The sequence below is a fragment of the Lontra canadensis genome, unplaced genomic scaffold (genome assembly GCF_010015895.1).
Source record: "Lontra canadensis isolate GAN:19392208 unplaced genomic scaffold, GSC_riverotter_1.0 scaffold10, whole genome shotgun sequence".
Classification (NCBI taxonomy): Eukaryota; Metazoa; Chordata; class Mammalia; order Carnivora; family Mustelidae; genus Lontra; species Lontra canadensis.
Window position 1 is genome coordinate 27,560,874 of NW_022631004.1, and position 16,004 is coordinate 27,576,877.

General features: G+C 55.3%; 1 protein-coding gene across 1 annotated transcript; it reads left to right on the forward strand.

The window, feature by feature from the left end:
* The first annotated feature begins 2,437 nt into the window (after positions 1-2,437).
* PHYHIP (phytanoyl-CoA 2-hydroxylase interacting protein) lies at positions 2,438-12,053 on the forward strand. Its single transcript, XM_032855859.1, has 5 exons — positions 2,438-2,726; positions 6,284-6,477; positions 7,707-7,881; positions 9,542-9,659; positions 11,329-12,053. The coding sequence occupies exons 2-5, from the start codon at positions 6,313-6,315 to the stop codon at positions 11,861-11,863; spliced, it is 993 nt and encodes a 330-aa protein (XP_032711750.1). The 5' UTR covers positions 2,438-2,726; positions 6,284-6,312; the 3' UTR covers positions 11,864-12,053.
* The last annotated feature ends 3,951 nt before the right edge of the window (positions 12,054-16,004 follow it).

The following is a 16,004-nucleotide window of genomic DNA, read 5'->3' on the forward strand; positions in this document are numbered from 1 at the left end:
ATAATTAAGGTGTGGCAGAGTTTTTGCTGTAAAAATGTTCCTTGCAGTGTTGTTTAGAATGGAGAAAATGTAAAATAATCATAGTAGAGTAGGGGATTGGTGTGTGATCTGACAACAGAACATACTCAGCAATTTAAAACAATACTGTAGAAAGACTGTGTCATGAACAGAAAAGGTATCGGTAAGTGAAAAAGGCAGGTTACAAAACAATATTTACACTTTCTATTTTTGTTATTAAAATATGTATCTGAACGGTGGGGGAAATGAATGATTTTAATTCTCCCTTCAATTTTAGAATCAAAATTTCTCATCTTTTTATAGTGATCATGGATTCCTTGTGTAATAAAAAGCTATTAAAAATAAAAATGCAGCAGAAGGGCATCTTGGCGGTTGTCTGGTTTCATACAGAGTTAGTTCTATTTGGGTTGTGAAGCTTTCTCCTTACCATGTGTTCTCTCATGTGATCTGAGGAGTAGTCCTCAGAGACAGGAAGCAGCAAAAGCCCTGAAGGGGTCTGTTGCTTCCCCGGAGGCTATCACACAGCTCCACAGAAGCGCATACAGATGGCTACTGTTCACCCTTGGGACACATGATCTCATGCACCCTCCGAGTGCCATCCCGGGAAGGTGGGAGGCAGAGGTGTGCTAGGACACGTCTTCCTCTTAAGCAGGGAAACCGAGTCACAGAGAACCTGACTTTTCCTCACACCACCCCTCAAGGTAGTTGTGGGGCCAGGTTTGGGTCCAGATGTCTGGCACTGGCCATAACCAGGAGATTACGTTTTGCACCCCTTCAGAATTGCGACATTTCAATGTAGGTGTGCGAGGGGCGGGACCTAGGTATGTTTGGCTGAGGCAGTGCTTAATCCTGTCTCAGTGTACTGCACCACACTGCATTCTGTGGTTCAGGATCTGACCAGACTTGCTGGGGTTCTCCACACCCACCCAGGGAAGGATTGGCGTCTGCTTGTCCTTGCTCTCTGTAAAATTTTCACATTCTGTCCACTGTCACCTCCTCTAAACTTTGCTGCCTGCTGATGTCCGCAGTCCCCAAGTCCCTCTCGGTGAGTGTCCCTTGCATTCAGTTCATGCCTTCTATGGCACACTGAGCCCTCAGGCAGGAGCTGAGAGGTCTGTCCCTGGCTCCTGCCCCAAGCCCTCCCCACCCCCCACCACACTCCTGTTTCCACGGTCCCTTCTTGGCTGTGCTCTGCCTGGACTCAAGCTAGTTTTGACTCCTTCTCTGAATCCCTATCTGTACCCTGCAATTTAGTTGTGTATTTCTTATTCTCTATGTCCACCTCCCCCCGCCCTCAACAAAAGACCATGGGCTCCTTGCAGGCAGACACGAGTACTAATGATGGCAATGACAACAGTTCTGATGGGTCACTGGGCCCTTCTTGTGTACCAGCCCCACAGCTGAGTGATTTACACAATTTCTCATTTAGTATTTATTATCTCACTCAGCAGATGAAGAAATTGAAGCTCTGAGAGGTTGAGGAACTTTTCCAAGATCACCCAGCTAGAAAATGATAGAACAGGAATTTTAACCATATCTGACTGTAAAGTCCGTGCTTTTCCACACCGTGCATACTCTTTGTCACTGTTGGTTGTTTGATTCAAATTTCCTTGAGTGCTCTTCACAGCGGCGTCCCTGGGGTTTTCATGTGGTGGTGGAAAAGCCTCCTGTCAATAAGAAAGCTGATAGTATTCTCCCAAGCCCAGATGGTTGGTTGGGATGAGAACACTCCAAGCTCTCTGTGTGTTCTTCCCACCCCCACTTTCTTGCCTCTGCACACCCTTCTCTGCCCCACAACCTCTCTCTCTCTCTCTCTTTCTCATCCCTTTCCCTGGGGACATCTGAGCAGCCAGAGGACTCTCCCTAGATGATCGAGGATTGTCAGCGGGTCTAACATCTTGTGATAGCTTTGGTAAGAAAATGGAGCCATGGGTCAGCCAGAGTCCCGAGGAGAGAATCCAGACTGAAGACCGAACTCCCATACCCCGTCTGGACCCTTTCCCATCACAGCTCCCCTTCCCTTCCCCGGACTCAGAATCCTTGTCTGGGACTCCAAAGCCTCTGGGCTCAGCCTCACCCCTCTCCCAGCATCCTAAAGTTTGGGGGCTGCATTTAAGTGAGAGATTTCCAAGTTGAGGTGTGTTAGAGAGACTTCTGAGGGCAGCTTGTCCTGCAAGAACAGGGGAAAAGTGGCAGCCACCGCTGCTGTGTCTGAGGACATCAGCGGAACTTCCTGGGAGACCCTCTGCCCTTTCCCCTCCCACCAGCCCAGGGAGCGGGGACCAAGCTTGCTTATTGTCACCTGACGCTGGGCAGCCACTGATCCCATTGGTGGAGCCAGATTCGGTCTGGCTCTCTCGTTCTTTCTCGCCTTCTCTGCCTCTCTCTCTCTCTCTCTCTCTCCTCCACGCTGCTTTGATTTCGCTCTTGCCTCTCCTTGCACTCGGCTGGGAACATCGCCTCTCTGGGGGCAGCAGCCTGCGTGCGCTGCAGAGCCAGGAGGGAGCTGCCTGCGGGGCATGGAAGAAGCCTCTTTGGCAGCCTCGAGAGGAGCGAGAGGAGCGAGAAGAGCGAGAGGAGCAAGCGAGCGCCACTGCCTGTGACCCAGGCGTCGCCGCTGCCCCTCTCCCTGGGGAGAGCACGTCCACACAGAGGTCTCTCCCTTCCCTCCCTTCCAGGTCTTCCTCCGCAGAGCCCGGTGGAGCCAGGTGAGTGCGAGTCCTCCCCAGAGCATCCCTCTGTCAATTCTGAGAGCGACTCAGGTGGCAAGGGGCTAGGAGCTGGGGGCACCAGGGGCCTGCCACCGTCCACAATGCCCACCTAGATCGCCAGGGCCAACGACCTTGTCCCCCGTCCCCCAACCCCCAGGGCCTTGGCAAAGGGATTAACAGCTGGATCCAGTCCCCTGGGGCACCACAGTCAGTCACCCCGTGACCATTCTGCTGCAGTCAGCTATGCCAACGGGGACAGGGGGTGGGGGTCAATGTCCCCCCTGGCCGGGGGGGGGCTTTTCTGGAAGGGCCTGGGCAAGGGCTGTCGGTGTGTATGGCACGTAGGCATGCTTGCGAGGAGACTGGAGGTTTGCTTGCGTAGATAGTTCTGTATGTACGCACTTCTGCTCTCCTGTGGGCTTCCGCCGCTGGGGGGCCTGTTTAGGGACATATGTTTCTTGTACACGTGAGCTACGTGTGTGGGGGCTCACTTCTCTGAGTAGCCTCTGGGTTCCGGGGGTGGGGGCAGTGTGAGGCGGTGTATTTATGGAGTGGACATATCCTTGTCATGTGTGTGGGAGGACATGGTGAGGAAGGGATTGCATGTAACTAAAGGGTTTCTATGTGGGGAGGGGCAACTCCGGAGCAGAAAGGGGTAGGTAGGTGGAGAGTGTGGGCAGAAGCCACTGTCTGTGCGCAGACCCACGTAGCTGTGCAAACCTGTTGGCATGTGGAGGATCGGGGCTGGCAGAGTGTGGCTAGGGACAAACCAGATTTTCAAAGTCTGGCTCTCTGAGCCTGGAGAAGATTTGAGAGAGGCTACCGGGATCTGGGCGGGGGTGGACACGTGTGTGAGTGTGCGTGTGTGTGTGCAAGCTGGCGTGTGAGTTGCGTGCCTTGCGTGGAGGAAGCACAGGTGCCTGTTGGCGTCTGTGGCTTTCTTTTTTTTCCCAAATATGGCTTGCAACTAGGTGTGCATGCCTATGTGCGTGTGTGAGCCTGTGGACTTCAACATGTGTGGGTCTGGGTGGAGGTGTGACAGCTCGTAGAGGGAAAACTGAGGGACATTCTTAGACTGTGGAAGGTGGCGGAGGCACCTGAGTGCATAGGTGAGTGCGTGGGAGCGAGGTTGTCTGAGGAGGTGTGGGCAGCCCTTGTGTGGCAGGTGTGGGTGGGCACATTCGGCGCATGTGTGTGCGTGCGTGTATGTGTGTGCACTCATGGGCCTGCCTGTGTGTGGGTGTGTAAATGCTTGTCTTGGCAGTGTGGGTGTTTCTCAGGTGCTGTCTCAACCTGTCCCTCACACCCTGACGTTCCCCAGGCACCTGGACTTGGAGAACTGGGGCTCACACCCACCCTCGGTCCACCCTGGCTTTGCTGTTCTCCCAAGTGTCACTCACGACCACTCTCCCAGGCTAGCACAGGGGGAGTAATCTCAGCGCTGCTAGAACTGTAGAAAGGAAATGATGAGCCAGCTCCTGGAGTCTGCACCCCCCCAAAATGGCTGCCCCTCTCTCTGGGGGAGAGTCTGAGGAGAGGAGTACTGAGGCAGGAATAGGTGCCCACCTGTGAGGTAGGCAGAGACTGAATCTGCTGTGGGTGGGAGGTGTTCACTCAGGCCCTCTGTGGGGTAGGAGTGTGTCTGTGTTGGGGTGTGTGTGTGTGTGTATTTGTGTGTGTGTCTGTGTGCATATGTGTGTCTCCCTGGGAATCTCCTCACTGGAAGCCCAGAGCATACCAAATCCCCAAGTCTCCACATCTGTCCCCATGAATTATAAACTGGTTTATTACACAGTTGTTTCACAATCCTATCCTGCTTTATTTTGGGATGGACCTGGTACACCCCCATGCTTGTTTATCACAGGACTCCCTGTGCACAAGCCACTGACGTGTGGCTGAACTTCATGACAGGTAGGCTTAGAGTAGGAACCCAAGATGAAACTCAGGCTCAGGGAGCATCCTGGAACAGGTAAAAGCCATCACCCATATCCTTCCCTCTGTGCCTGCCACTCAGGCGCCCACGGATGAATTTAGCCCACCAGGCTCCACAACAGGCTTTAACTGACAGGCAAGTGTGGGTTGGATCTTCTGGAAGCTATAAATAGAAGTACCTGCTTTTGAAGGCACGAGGTACCCTCACCCTTAGCACCTGGGAAAAAAGAGGAGAAGAAGCAGAAGGGGGAGAAAAGGAAACAACATTCCAGAAACCTGAGGTGTGCTGGGATGGGGCTTTAGAAGGAACCAGGAAGGCACAAGCTCCACTGGGCACTAAGCAAATGGCCGGAGGCAAGTCCAACCCACGTTCATGTTCTTGTCCCAGAGACAGTCCCGCCCCTCTCCCTGCCCCTCTCCCTTTCCACCCTGTTCCCCAGAGCTCATGAGCCAGGCCACAGTCAAGGCCAGCGTTAGCTCTTGCTAGCTAAAGCACAGGTGAGTGCCAGTGGTGTGGTCCTCTGATCCCTGAAACAGCAGCCCGGGTGGAAGCGAAGTGGTGAGAGAAGAGGAAGATGAGAGAAAATGTAGTTACTCAAAAGGGAAAGACAGAAGAAGAAAGGTAACAGTAAAACCATGTGCACCGATGCATATACACATGCCATGCACATCACACACACACACACACACACACACACACACACACACGGGGATACAACCTTTGTTCAGTGACTAAGAGTTTGGGCTCTGGAGTCAGATGTGAGTTCAAATCACTTCCTAGCTGCATGACCTCTGGCATCTCAGTATCCCCCCAACCTCAGTGAACCCATCTGTAAAATGGGGATAATAATAGTACTTACCTATGGTGAGGCTTGCTTGAGATGATGCTTGGGCAATTATCACCACAGATCGGCCTGTCGTGGATGGCAAAGGTAAAACGAATTATTCAAACGAGTCGAGCAACAGAGGATCAGCTGAGAGGAAAGAGTGACAGTTGAAAAGTTGGGGGCGGAAGAAGAGCTATGGCTGGTGCTGGCCCCTCCCGCCACTGGTATATCCATGTGCATCTCCATGGCGCTTGGACTCCCAGCCTTGCATCTTGGCAACCCTCCCTGAGTCACGCTGAGGGAGGAGGGAGGTCTGAGCCCGAGCGGCCTGGCACCCTTGGCCTCTTGGCTACTGGGGCCCTCTGCCCACCTCAACCCTCACGCTGGTCTCCTCAGTGGGTGCTTCCTGTCTCTCCTATACCGCCTCATACAGTTCTCTCCACCCCCGCCCCCTTCTCTTTTCACGCCTGCTGGCTGAGGCTCCCCCCCTCGGTTCCATCTGCTGCGAATCTGTCCTGTCGGCGTTTGCAGCATTCCCACTGCCTCGGCCACCTGGCAGGTGCCGTCTGCTCTGCAGACCCCTCTGAGGAGAGCCAAGAGCCCCCCCAGGGGGGGACACCCCATCCCACCCTTGGTCCTACCCCTCTATCTTCCCATGCACTCTTCCCATCTGATGCAATGAGGCGGGTGCAGTCAATGGATTCCCAAGGTTCCAGTTTGCAAAGCATGTTGGGAACGAGACATTCCAGAAAACTCTGGTGGGGAAGAAGGGGCTAATTCTTCCTCTCCCCTCAATCCCCACAGGAGCCAAGCTAGAGGGGAGCATGGAGCTGCTGTCCACGCCCCACAGCATCGAGGTCAACAACATCACCTGTGACTCCTTCCGCATCTCCTGGGCCATGGAGAACAGTGACCTGGAGAGGGTCACCCATTACTTCATTGACCTTAACAAGAAGGAGAACAAGAACTCCAACAAGTTCAAGCACCGGGTGAGTAGAGGGTGCCCAGAGGGCCTCTCGCTCATACCCCTCCTTGAAGGAGGCAGGGTAATGGAGTGCTGTGTGGTGATTGTCGGGAGTCAGACAGGCCTGGTTCAAACCCAGGCTCTTCTCAGTGTGGAAACTTAGGAAAGTTATTTAGCCTCATTGAGCCCAAGTCCCTTCACTGGTAAAAAGGGAATAATAATGCCAGCCCTCACGGGCCTGTGAGAGGCTTCCGTGAGGTAATGTTCGCATGATGTCTGGCTTAGGGGCCCAGCTACCATGAACACCATGATCGGCCTCACGACTGGGCCTTCAGACGGGGTGGGAAAACCTGAGGGGGGGCCACAGACACCACACCTGGGGCTGGTGTCTCAGGGAATGACAAAGCTGCTGACTCAGGAAGCAGCTTTGTTGTTGACTGTGTGGGTGACACGGGCCATGGGAGGACTGGGGCTCTTTGCTTGGTCCTCACTGACCCCTCTTAGACTGCTGTGATCCTCTCGGCCCCCGGCCCTCTGGCCTACTGGTGGCTGGGTTGAGGAGAGCAACATGGCCGAGTCCTCCGCTGACTGGGGTGTCCTTTCCCTGGGTTAAAGCCGGTGTGGGGGTGGGTGGGAGGAAGGCTCCCATCTTCTCACGCTGGCAGAGGGGAAGGGGAAGAGTGAGGTGGGAAGGAGCTGGTTCCCACGACGACTGCATCATGTGGGTTACTCACCCTCTCTCTCTTTGGAACTGGCTCTCCTGATCTGGGTGTCTTTTGGCAGGCCAGTTGCCACGGTGACGTGAATGTTCAACACCACCCCCTTAACCCTCCCCCCCCCACAAAGAATAAGGCATATTTTCCCTTCCTCCCTGGCTCTCAGCATTTGCTGTTGCCGTGGAGACGGCACTGCAGTGTGCAGAGCTCTCGAAGTCTCCCTCGAAAACAGAGGTCTCAACGTCCTCAACTTTTCGGCCTCCACCCCCGTAGCCTTTCTCCTTAGCTCCCAAGAGAACAGGCATCAGGGGGCCATAACGAGGGGTGGAGGCTGGGGGTTATCTGTATGGCCTTTCCAATGGCCACTGCTTGCTTCCGCAGGAAAATGGTGGCCAGGGCACTGAGCCATTGAATCATGGAGATTTTGGCCCTCCTCAGGCAGCCTAGAGGCTGGCTGGGGAGCATGAGGCCTGGCGGAATGCCAAGGTTGGGAGTGACCCCCTCTTTGACTCTAGGCTCTCTGCATCCCATTTCTCAGGATGTCCCCACCAAGCTTGTGGCCAAGGCCGTGCCACTGCCCATGACCGTGAGAGGCCACTGGTTCCTGAGCCCCCGCACGGAGTACAGCGTGGCTGTGCAGACGGCAGTGAAGCAGAGTGACGGGGAGTACCTGGTATCTGGCTGGAGCGAGACGGTCGAGTTCTGCACCGGGGGTGAGGCCCTGCTCTCCCGCTGCTTTGACACATCAGGCTTAGTTAGGGTCAGGAGGGGGCTGTGCCTTAGCCCTGCAGCCGCTTATGAACACCTCCTGAGGGCACCGGGCGGCCCCCATGGAAGAGACCCACCACGCCTGCCCCGGACAATCCTGCGGTCTGACACAGGAGGCAGACGTCAGGGCTCCTAGTCATGTTGGCAAAACCACTTCCATACGGGGATGACCTTCTCTGGCGCGGGGCAAACATACTGTTTTGAATTGCAGTAAAATATACATGACACAGAGTCTCCCATTTCAACCAGTTAAGTGTGTGGGTCGGTGGCATTAAGTCCGTTCACAGTGGTTGTGCGACCAATCTCCAGAACATTTTCATCTTCCCAGATTGAAACCCTATACCCTCTACATGACAGCTCCCCTTCCCTCCTCACTTCAGCCCCTGGCAACCACCATTTCACTCAGTGTCTTCTGTAGCTATGACTATTCTTGGTATCTCCTGTGAGGGGAATCATGCAGCATTTGTCCTTCTGGGACTGGAGCGTTGGCTCTGTCATTTTACTCAGCATCCTGTCCTCAAGTTTGGTTCATCCGTGTTGAGCAAGTGTCCAAACGTCCTTCCTTTCTAAGACAGAATAATAGCCCGTTGTATACGTAGACCGCACCTTGTTTATCCATCATCCGCTGATGGACAGTCAGTGAGTAGGAATAATAATAATAATCCCATTTGCTCGTCTCGAGTCTCCACTTAGTTGGGGAACATGACCCCTATTCAGGGGTCCTGCAAACCCTCTTAGCAGAATTTCGTTGGCAAATTCCAGCACGAATAAGCACCAGTCTTATGTGTCCCCACCTGGTTTTGGATGACCCGGGATCTGTCCCACAAATAGTCCACTCTTTTGGTGTCCACAGTGAGAACTGCTCCAGATCTCTCTCTGTCACAAGGAGAGGGCAGGGAATATTCTTAGCCCCAGGCTTTTGAGGCGGCTGGCTCCATCCTCTGCCAGGGCCCGTGCCCTAAGTCTCCTTGACTTGCCATTCTCTTTCAAGCAGTGCTTTTCCTTAGCTTGGCTGTAAAGCCCCACTCTGGGGTGCTCTTGCTCCCTGCGGGGAAAGCCTCTTGGTTTACCCCAGAGCCCCACCTGCAGTGGGAGTTTAATTCAAACTGGGGAGCTGGGGATGGCTGCGGTCCAGTCCCCACTCTTCTTGCCAAACCCAGCACCCTGGCCAGGGCTGCATCTGCAAAGGAGGAAAGGGCACCTTTTTCTAATCTGTACAAAGGACCTGTCTTGGTTGGCAGCAGCTCTGCCTGGGCCCCAGGACTCCTCTTCACATGAGCATGGCCGGAGATCACAGCTCCTGGGCCCCCTGGTATGACTTTGTAACTGGGCAGCCCCTGACCCTTTTGGACTCAGCGACACTGAGTCTCTGTCAATGGGAGGGCAGAGGTGATGAGGACAAACAGCATCCAGCTGTCCATGTTCCCAGCTGGGCCCCCTGGCCTGCTCCTATGTGGTCCAAGGTGCTGTGACTATTTGGTGTCCCCTGTTACTCTGAGGACAGGGGTGGGCTGACATACTCCGTGTGCAGTGGGCGAGTGTGGGGGCGGGGTGAGGCTGTGATACCCAGCCTGACCCTGGGCTTACCAGCTGGGACTCTTGCAGATTACGCCAAGGAGCACCTGGCGCAGCTGCAGGAGAAGGCCGAGCAGATCGCAGGCCGCATGCTCCGCTTCTCTGTCTTCTACCGCAACCACCACAAGGAGTATTTCCAACATGCCAGGTACAGCATGGCCCCCGGCAGGCCCCCGGTCTTGCTTTCCACCCTGCCTCTGTTTTGCCTGGAGGGTGCTGGCTGTCTCACGTCACGCCTACCTTGTCACTGCCAGCCCCTCCTAAGGAGACCCTATGATCTCTTACCCCAGGCTGGCTGCTGAGGACTGGGCTCCAGGGAAGGAAAGGGCTCTCGGGTTGGGGCTGCATGGGGGAACCATGGTATCTGGCCTGGGTGAACAAGATCTGGGGTTTGCTCTTTCTTTGGGACAGTTCCTTTCACTGGGTTCTGATGCCAAGAGTCAGCTGTCTTTCCAATTCAGGCCCTGGGTCCTAGGGGAAGGTGGTGAGGGGAGCACAGGGCGAGAGGATTCTGTGCATGAACGGTCCTAGTCTTCAAGCTGTGTACTGTGGAGCCTGGAGTTTCCAGGGAGGTGTTGCAGGGCATTTTAGGGGGGTAATGAGGGGTCATGGGGAAAATCAGGGGGAGGCTTGGTGGGCCCCACACCTGTCGTTCAACTGAAGTAGCTTCAATTTCATTGCCTATCGACTGCCTATGTATAATACCCTTTGGGAAAGAGAGGGGCTCTGTAGTCCAAAAATATTTGATCCAATTGATGATGATCTGGTCCAACCCACCCAGCCTACAGATGGGGAGCCTGAGGCTCAGGGAGACAGTAAGTCACCAGTCACCTGGGACATCCAGGACACAACAAGGGTGAAGCTGTCTGGGGCTGCCCATCCCCCCAGGCCTGCTGACACTGCTCCAAGTCTATGCCCTTCTAAGGCTGGGCTAGGGCAACCTGCTAGTCTTACTGTCTTTGTCATTGCATTCAGCTGGGCTGGGGTGCTCCCACCTTACCCCAGGGTGGCAGGGAGCTGGTGGGGTCTTTGGTTTTTATACTAAAGAAGAGAGGCAGCAAGGTGAATGGTGAGCACACTGGCCTAGTTCCAGCTCCTCTGTCAGCAAGCAGGCAAGAGAGGGAAAGCACCCATATGTGCCAGGATGTAAAGATGAATAAAGGATAGAGTCCCCCTCTTGAAAATTTGAGAGTCTATCAGTGGGACAGTACAGACAGACGGAATGTAAGAAGTATGTGTGATTGTTGGGTAAAATTCAGTGTCTGCACACAGTAGGCAGTCAAAATTTTGTGGAATAGAAGTGCCTGATGCTCCTGGAAGATTCTGGGGAGGAGGGGACACCTGTGCGGGGCCTGGAAGGATGATTAGGAATTTACCGGGCCAGGTGAAGACAGGTGGGAAAGGCAGTCCAGGCAGAGGGAAGAGCACTGCAAAGGCACAGAGGCAGGAAAGTCGGGGTTCGTGTGTGGCTGGAGGATGTTACTTGTGGGTGTGGGGATGGTGGGAGGTGGGGTCAGAAAGACCAGATCTTGATTCCCTTGCTTTTCATGAAAGCGCCATCAAATGGTTTTAAGCTGGGGAGTGGTAGTTTCAGACCTCTCCTCTATGAAGGAGTGGGTTGCATCAGCCCATCTCCAGGGCTCTCCCCGCTCTCACATTCTAGAATGTTCTATTTGCGATGGATGGAGGCGGCAGCTGGTGGGAAAGCTGGGAGCTGTGCTGGCTCCTTTCTCAACCACACATAGCAGCCAAGGCTCAACCCAGCTAACCAGCAGCATTTTCTCTTCCCCTTGGCATTTTTCCCCTGGGATGGGTAGGACCCACTGCGGGAACATGCTGCAGCCCTACCTGAAGGACAACAGCGGCAGCCATGGCTCCCCAACCAGTGGCATGCTCCATGGCGTTTTCTTCAGCTGCAACACAGAGTTCAACACAGGCCAGCCTCCTCAGGACTCCCCCTATGGCCGCTGGCGCTTCCAGATCCCCGCCCAGCGCCTCTTTAACCCCAGCACCAACCTCTACTTTGCGGACTTCTACTGTATGTACACAGCTTACCACTATGCCATCCTGGTGCTGGCCCCCAAGGGCTCCCTGGGGGACCGCTTCTGCCGTGACCGCCTGCCCCTCCTGGACATTGCCTGCAACAAGTTCCTGACCTGCAGCGTGGAGGATGGGGAGCTGATCTTCCGCCACGCCCAGGACCTCATCCTGGAGATCATCTATACGGAGCCCGTTGACCTGTCCCTGGGCACCCTAGGGGAGATCAGCGGGCACCAGCTCATGAGCCTATCCACTGCTGACGCCAAGAAGGACCCCAGCTGCAAGACCTGCAACATCAGTGTGGGCCGCTAGGGACTCCTGGGGAGCTGGGGGGCTAGGGAGAGATGACAAGCAGGGTGGCGATGGGTGGCATAGGTTCAGGGAGCTGGCTTTCTCTCCCCTTCCCCCCCCCCGCTCCCTCCACGCCACGGCCTCCCCCTTTCCCACCCCTTGGCGTTAGAGGCAACAGAGGGTGTCCCCTTGGTAGGCGTGGCCTATTCACACCCCCCCCCACCCCGCCCCGGTGGACTTGGTAACGCTTCTTAGCCTCCGTAGGTTGGTGGAAGGAGGGTAGATTTCCCCATTCCTGGTTTCCCTCAATCCTGCTGTTTCTTGCTTCTTCCCAGCCTCCGTCTCATGGAAACTTACAGCCTAGGGGCTGTAGCTGAGCAGCCACCCCGGGCCAGAGCCCGCGTGTTGCTTGCCCGCTCCCATAGGCGCTGCAGAGAGCTGCAGGGCGCTTGTCTTTAGCCCCGCCCACCGCACTCAGGGCCAACCACAGAATATTCCCTCCCCTCTGTGCGGTCCCGGGGGCTGCAGACACCAGGCCTGGCCCTTTCCCCTCTATACATAGTCTCCTGCACCGCTCTGACCCCCAGCTGCTCCTTGACCCCCCAGCACCCTCTTCCTGCATGGGGAGAGCTGTCCTTCACCCCCCCCTTCTCCACCTGCCCTCTAGAAAGGGGCCCTCTTTTTCCTCTTGGCTTTGGGGGTTCCGGGCTGTTGGGACTTTTCCTTTCTCGTCTGGAGATGATGTATACCCCAGCGTATCTTCTCCTTTGCTCAGAGCACTGAGGTCTGCACTAGCAGCCACTGGGGTCGAGGAGGGGGACAGAGACCCCTGAGACCCAGAGGTACCCCTTCTCAGCCGGAAGTGGGCCGCCTGAGGGGACCCGGTGTGGAACTATAGTTGTAGGGTTTCCGAAGAGCCCTGGCACCCTGCCTGACTGTGCGCTTTGCTCGCTCTCTCTGCCGCGGTGCGGTGACTGCACTGTGCCTGCGTGTGATCTGGACTGTGGCTTCCCTGCCACCGCACCTCACGTCCCGCCCACTGGCACTGTCTGCTCCCCACCACTAGCCTGTTGGCGGAGAGCCCCTTCCCTGGGGAGTTCTTCGAGAAGTCTTCCTGGGCCTCCCAACGTTTTCGCCTATCTCCTACTTTGGTACGGTCATGAAGGTGGTGAGGGTGGACCCCTGGGATAAGCAAAGGGGGTGGAGGGGCAGGTGGAGGTGTGGATGGAGGCAGCTAGCTGTTTGGGAGGATGGTGGAGGTGATGTCAGGCAGAGGACAGCAGCCCCCACAGTGACAGCCAGATTTCTGTAGTGAAGTACAGAAGGGGCCAGAAGGCCAACAAGGCCATATCTCAGTAAGGGCGCAGGTGGGACAGCTGGTCGCCTCTTGTGTAGCCACAGGGAGTGGTGTGGTCAGCTGTCTCCATGGCATGGAGTAGGTCTGGAGGCCCTGGGAGATGCATGGAGGAGAGGACATGGGCCCCCAGGCCTTTTCCCCCTCTGCTGACTGCGTTGCTGTGGGGGGTGGCCCTCTGCTCTCTCCTGGCCCTGTGTCTGCCCTGAGCTGGGGGCACACCCGCCTGTGTTGTGCTTGCGACCGTGCATCAATAAAGCGCCATGGCCTGAGAGCCTGACTCTCTGTGAGCTCTGGGAGGGGTGGGGAGTTGTACAGTCACAGAGGAACTCACCCAGGGACATCCCCCAGGACGAGACATCTGGAACCGTCTCTGAGGGTGTTCCAAATCTTGCTGCAGGAGGCAGGGCTCAGAAAGCAGAGCCCTGTCTCTAGCTTGGAAGGGATTTTGGAGGTCTTTTGGTATTCCCCTGCACTTTGCAGAAGGGGAAACTGAGGTCTCTGAGAGGGGAACCTGGGGCAGTCTGGAGACACAACCAAGGTCCCCTCTTTGGAACCCTTCCCCATGCAGCAGCCTGCCACCGCCTCAGACCCAGATGCTGGCGAATTTCCCTCCCCCAGAGCCCAACTCTCCCCTCCCCAGCAGGGCTCCTCATTTGCAGATCTGAGTCACCTCTGCATCTATTATTATGGACTTATTAAAATGATCCTCTGCTGGAGTAGAAAAGCTCCAGAAAAATTACAGTCACCTTGCTGACACTGCCTGGCTGAGGACCAAATGAACATGTGTCATTCAGAGCTTGGGGCACAGCCTCCTTGGGCTAGGGGAAAGCTGAAGGGCAAACGACCAATTCCGGAGGGCCTGCTATGGGCCAGGCATTTGGCCAGGTGCTTTCACACACATCGGTTCATGTGTTTACAATGGCCCTGTGCCATAGTAGTCCCATTTAACAGATGAAGAAACTGAGGCACAAAAAGTTAAAAGGCTTGCCCATGCCTTCCAGCTGGTAGGCAATGATGCCTGGATTTTATTCAGGAGCTGGAATATTCCCATTCCACTGTCCTGCTTCGCCTAGTGTATGCCAGGAGCCACCTGAACAGTGTGACACTGACTGGCAGTCCGGTCTCAACACATGGCCCTTGAAAGGGTCTCCCCTGGACAGCTCTTCTGGCTGATCAAGGCTGCACCTTGATCTTGAATAACACCAGGGGGGGCTGTGGAGTCACAAATGCCAAGGTGCCTTCTTTTAAAGGAGTGGTGAGCAACACTGGGTGTCTAGAATTCCGCAGATTGGGAATGACCTCCAGGGCCCATCCTTCCCTCCTCCGGTCAGGAGACCCCCACCCCACCCCAGAATCCTTCAGAGTTGCAGTGTTTTCAGAATCCTTCCCGGATTAGTCTTCCTTTTGTGGAGCCAACAGAAAGATTGGCTCCCAGTGTCCTCTTAGTGGGGGATGAAGGCAGCCAACTGAGGTGGGGGTGGGAGTGGGGTCACTTTCCTTGCTCTCTCCAGATGGCCACTCTGCTCCGCTCGCCGGTTGCTGGAGGCGCTTGTCAGAGCTGGGTCAGGGCACCGGCTGGAATCTGGCTGCCTGGAAGTCCTTTCTGGCTCGTGTCCCTCTAATCTGACCTGATGGAGGGAGAGCGGTCTACATGCAAGCGAGCGCACGTGTGTGCGTGCCACACACACACACCACCTCCCTAGACACACTTGGCTGCCACAGAGAGCTACAAGGTAAGGGACGACCCTGAACTGTAGCTGCCACTGTCCAGCCGAGGGGCCGCCCGACTTAGCCCTGCTAGCAGGCAGAGAGGGAAAATGAGGCAGTGGCCACCAAGGGGTGCCTTCAGGTGACAAGTGGGGTGTTCTGCTGTGGGGGCACAAATACAAAGACACACCCAACAGAGACACATGGTTGCATGCCCTTATGCCCCCAGCTGTCTGTTTCTGTCTCTCTGCTGGCATCTTTCTTTTTGTCTTGGATGGATGACAGTATCCCCAAGGTAGTGGGTGGGGAAGTGCCAGTTCTGAGGACCCTCATGGTTTTGTGTGGTTTTGGTATGTGTCTCTTTTCCATGTTAGGAAAAAAGGTGGCATCCCTTTCCAAGGAAAGGGATGAGGAGGGACCATTCCCCCAAATGGAGGGAGGCCTTCAGGAAGCTGAGCTGAGGTGATTGGCCATAAAACAGCTTGGCCACAGCATCTAGAGGAGATTGGAACCAGATGTTCCTGAGGTGGGGGAGGGGAGGCTGTGGGGCCGGGAGGAGGTTGGAGCAGGAGAAGCAGGCTGGTCAGTAGGAGGCTGTTATTGGGGGCCTCGTGTCTCTCTGAGGAAGACATCTGGCTGCCCTCTCCCCACTCCCCAAGTCAGACACTATTTTTGCAAACTGGAGCAGCAAATCTTTTCACAGATTCTAGAATCAGCCCTGTGTGTAGGGACAGTCAAGCACAGGGTGTGACTTGGGAGGTGCCCAGAAAGGCTACCAGCTAGCCAGAAATGTCTCCTGCTGTCCCACAAGGCCCCGCCTTGCTGTGGGCCAAGCATGGCCTTCTCTGGCAGGACTACTTCTGCCCTAAGCTCCTAATGCTTGACTGGAAACTAGTGTACCCAGAAGTTTCCTTTTTGCATAGAAAGAGAATAGTCCAGGAACTGGAAAACTGTCTGGCAAAGAGAAAGAAAAGAAGGCCCAATATACAGAGAGCCTCCTATTTGCCAGGCACTGTATCAGGATCTCCTCTCAGGGCATCTCATTGTTTCCTTGAAACCCTGTAAGATGTTGTCATTCCATGTGTCTGGATGAAGAAA

What these genes read in the sequence shown, in the direction of transcription:
- PHYHIP (XM_032855859.1), top strand. Translation starts at nt 6,313, where the DNA reads ATGGAGCTGCTGTCCACGCCCCACAGCATCGAGGTCAACAACATCACC. An exon ending in GGTCGAGTTCTGCACCGGGG is followed by an intron (nt 7,882 to 9,541) that starts GTGAGGCCCTGC and finishes GGACTCTTGCAG; the next exon opens with ATTACGCCAAGGAGCACCTG. An exon ending in GAGTATTTCCAACATGCCAG is followed by an intron (nt 9,660 to 11,328) that starts GTACAGCATGGC and finishes TGGGATGGGTAG; the next exon opens with GACCCACTGCGGGAACATGC.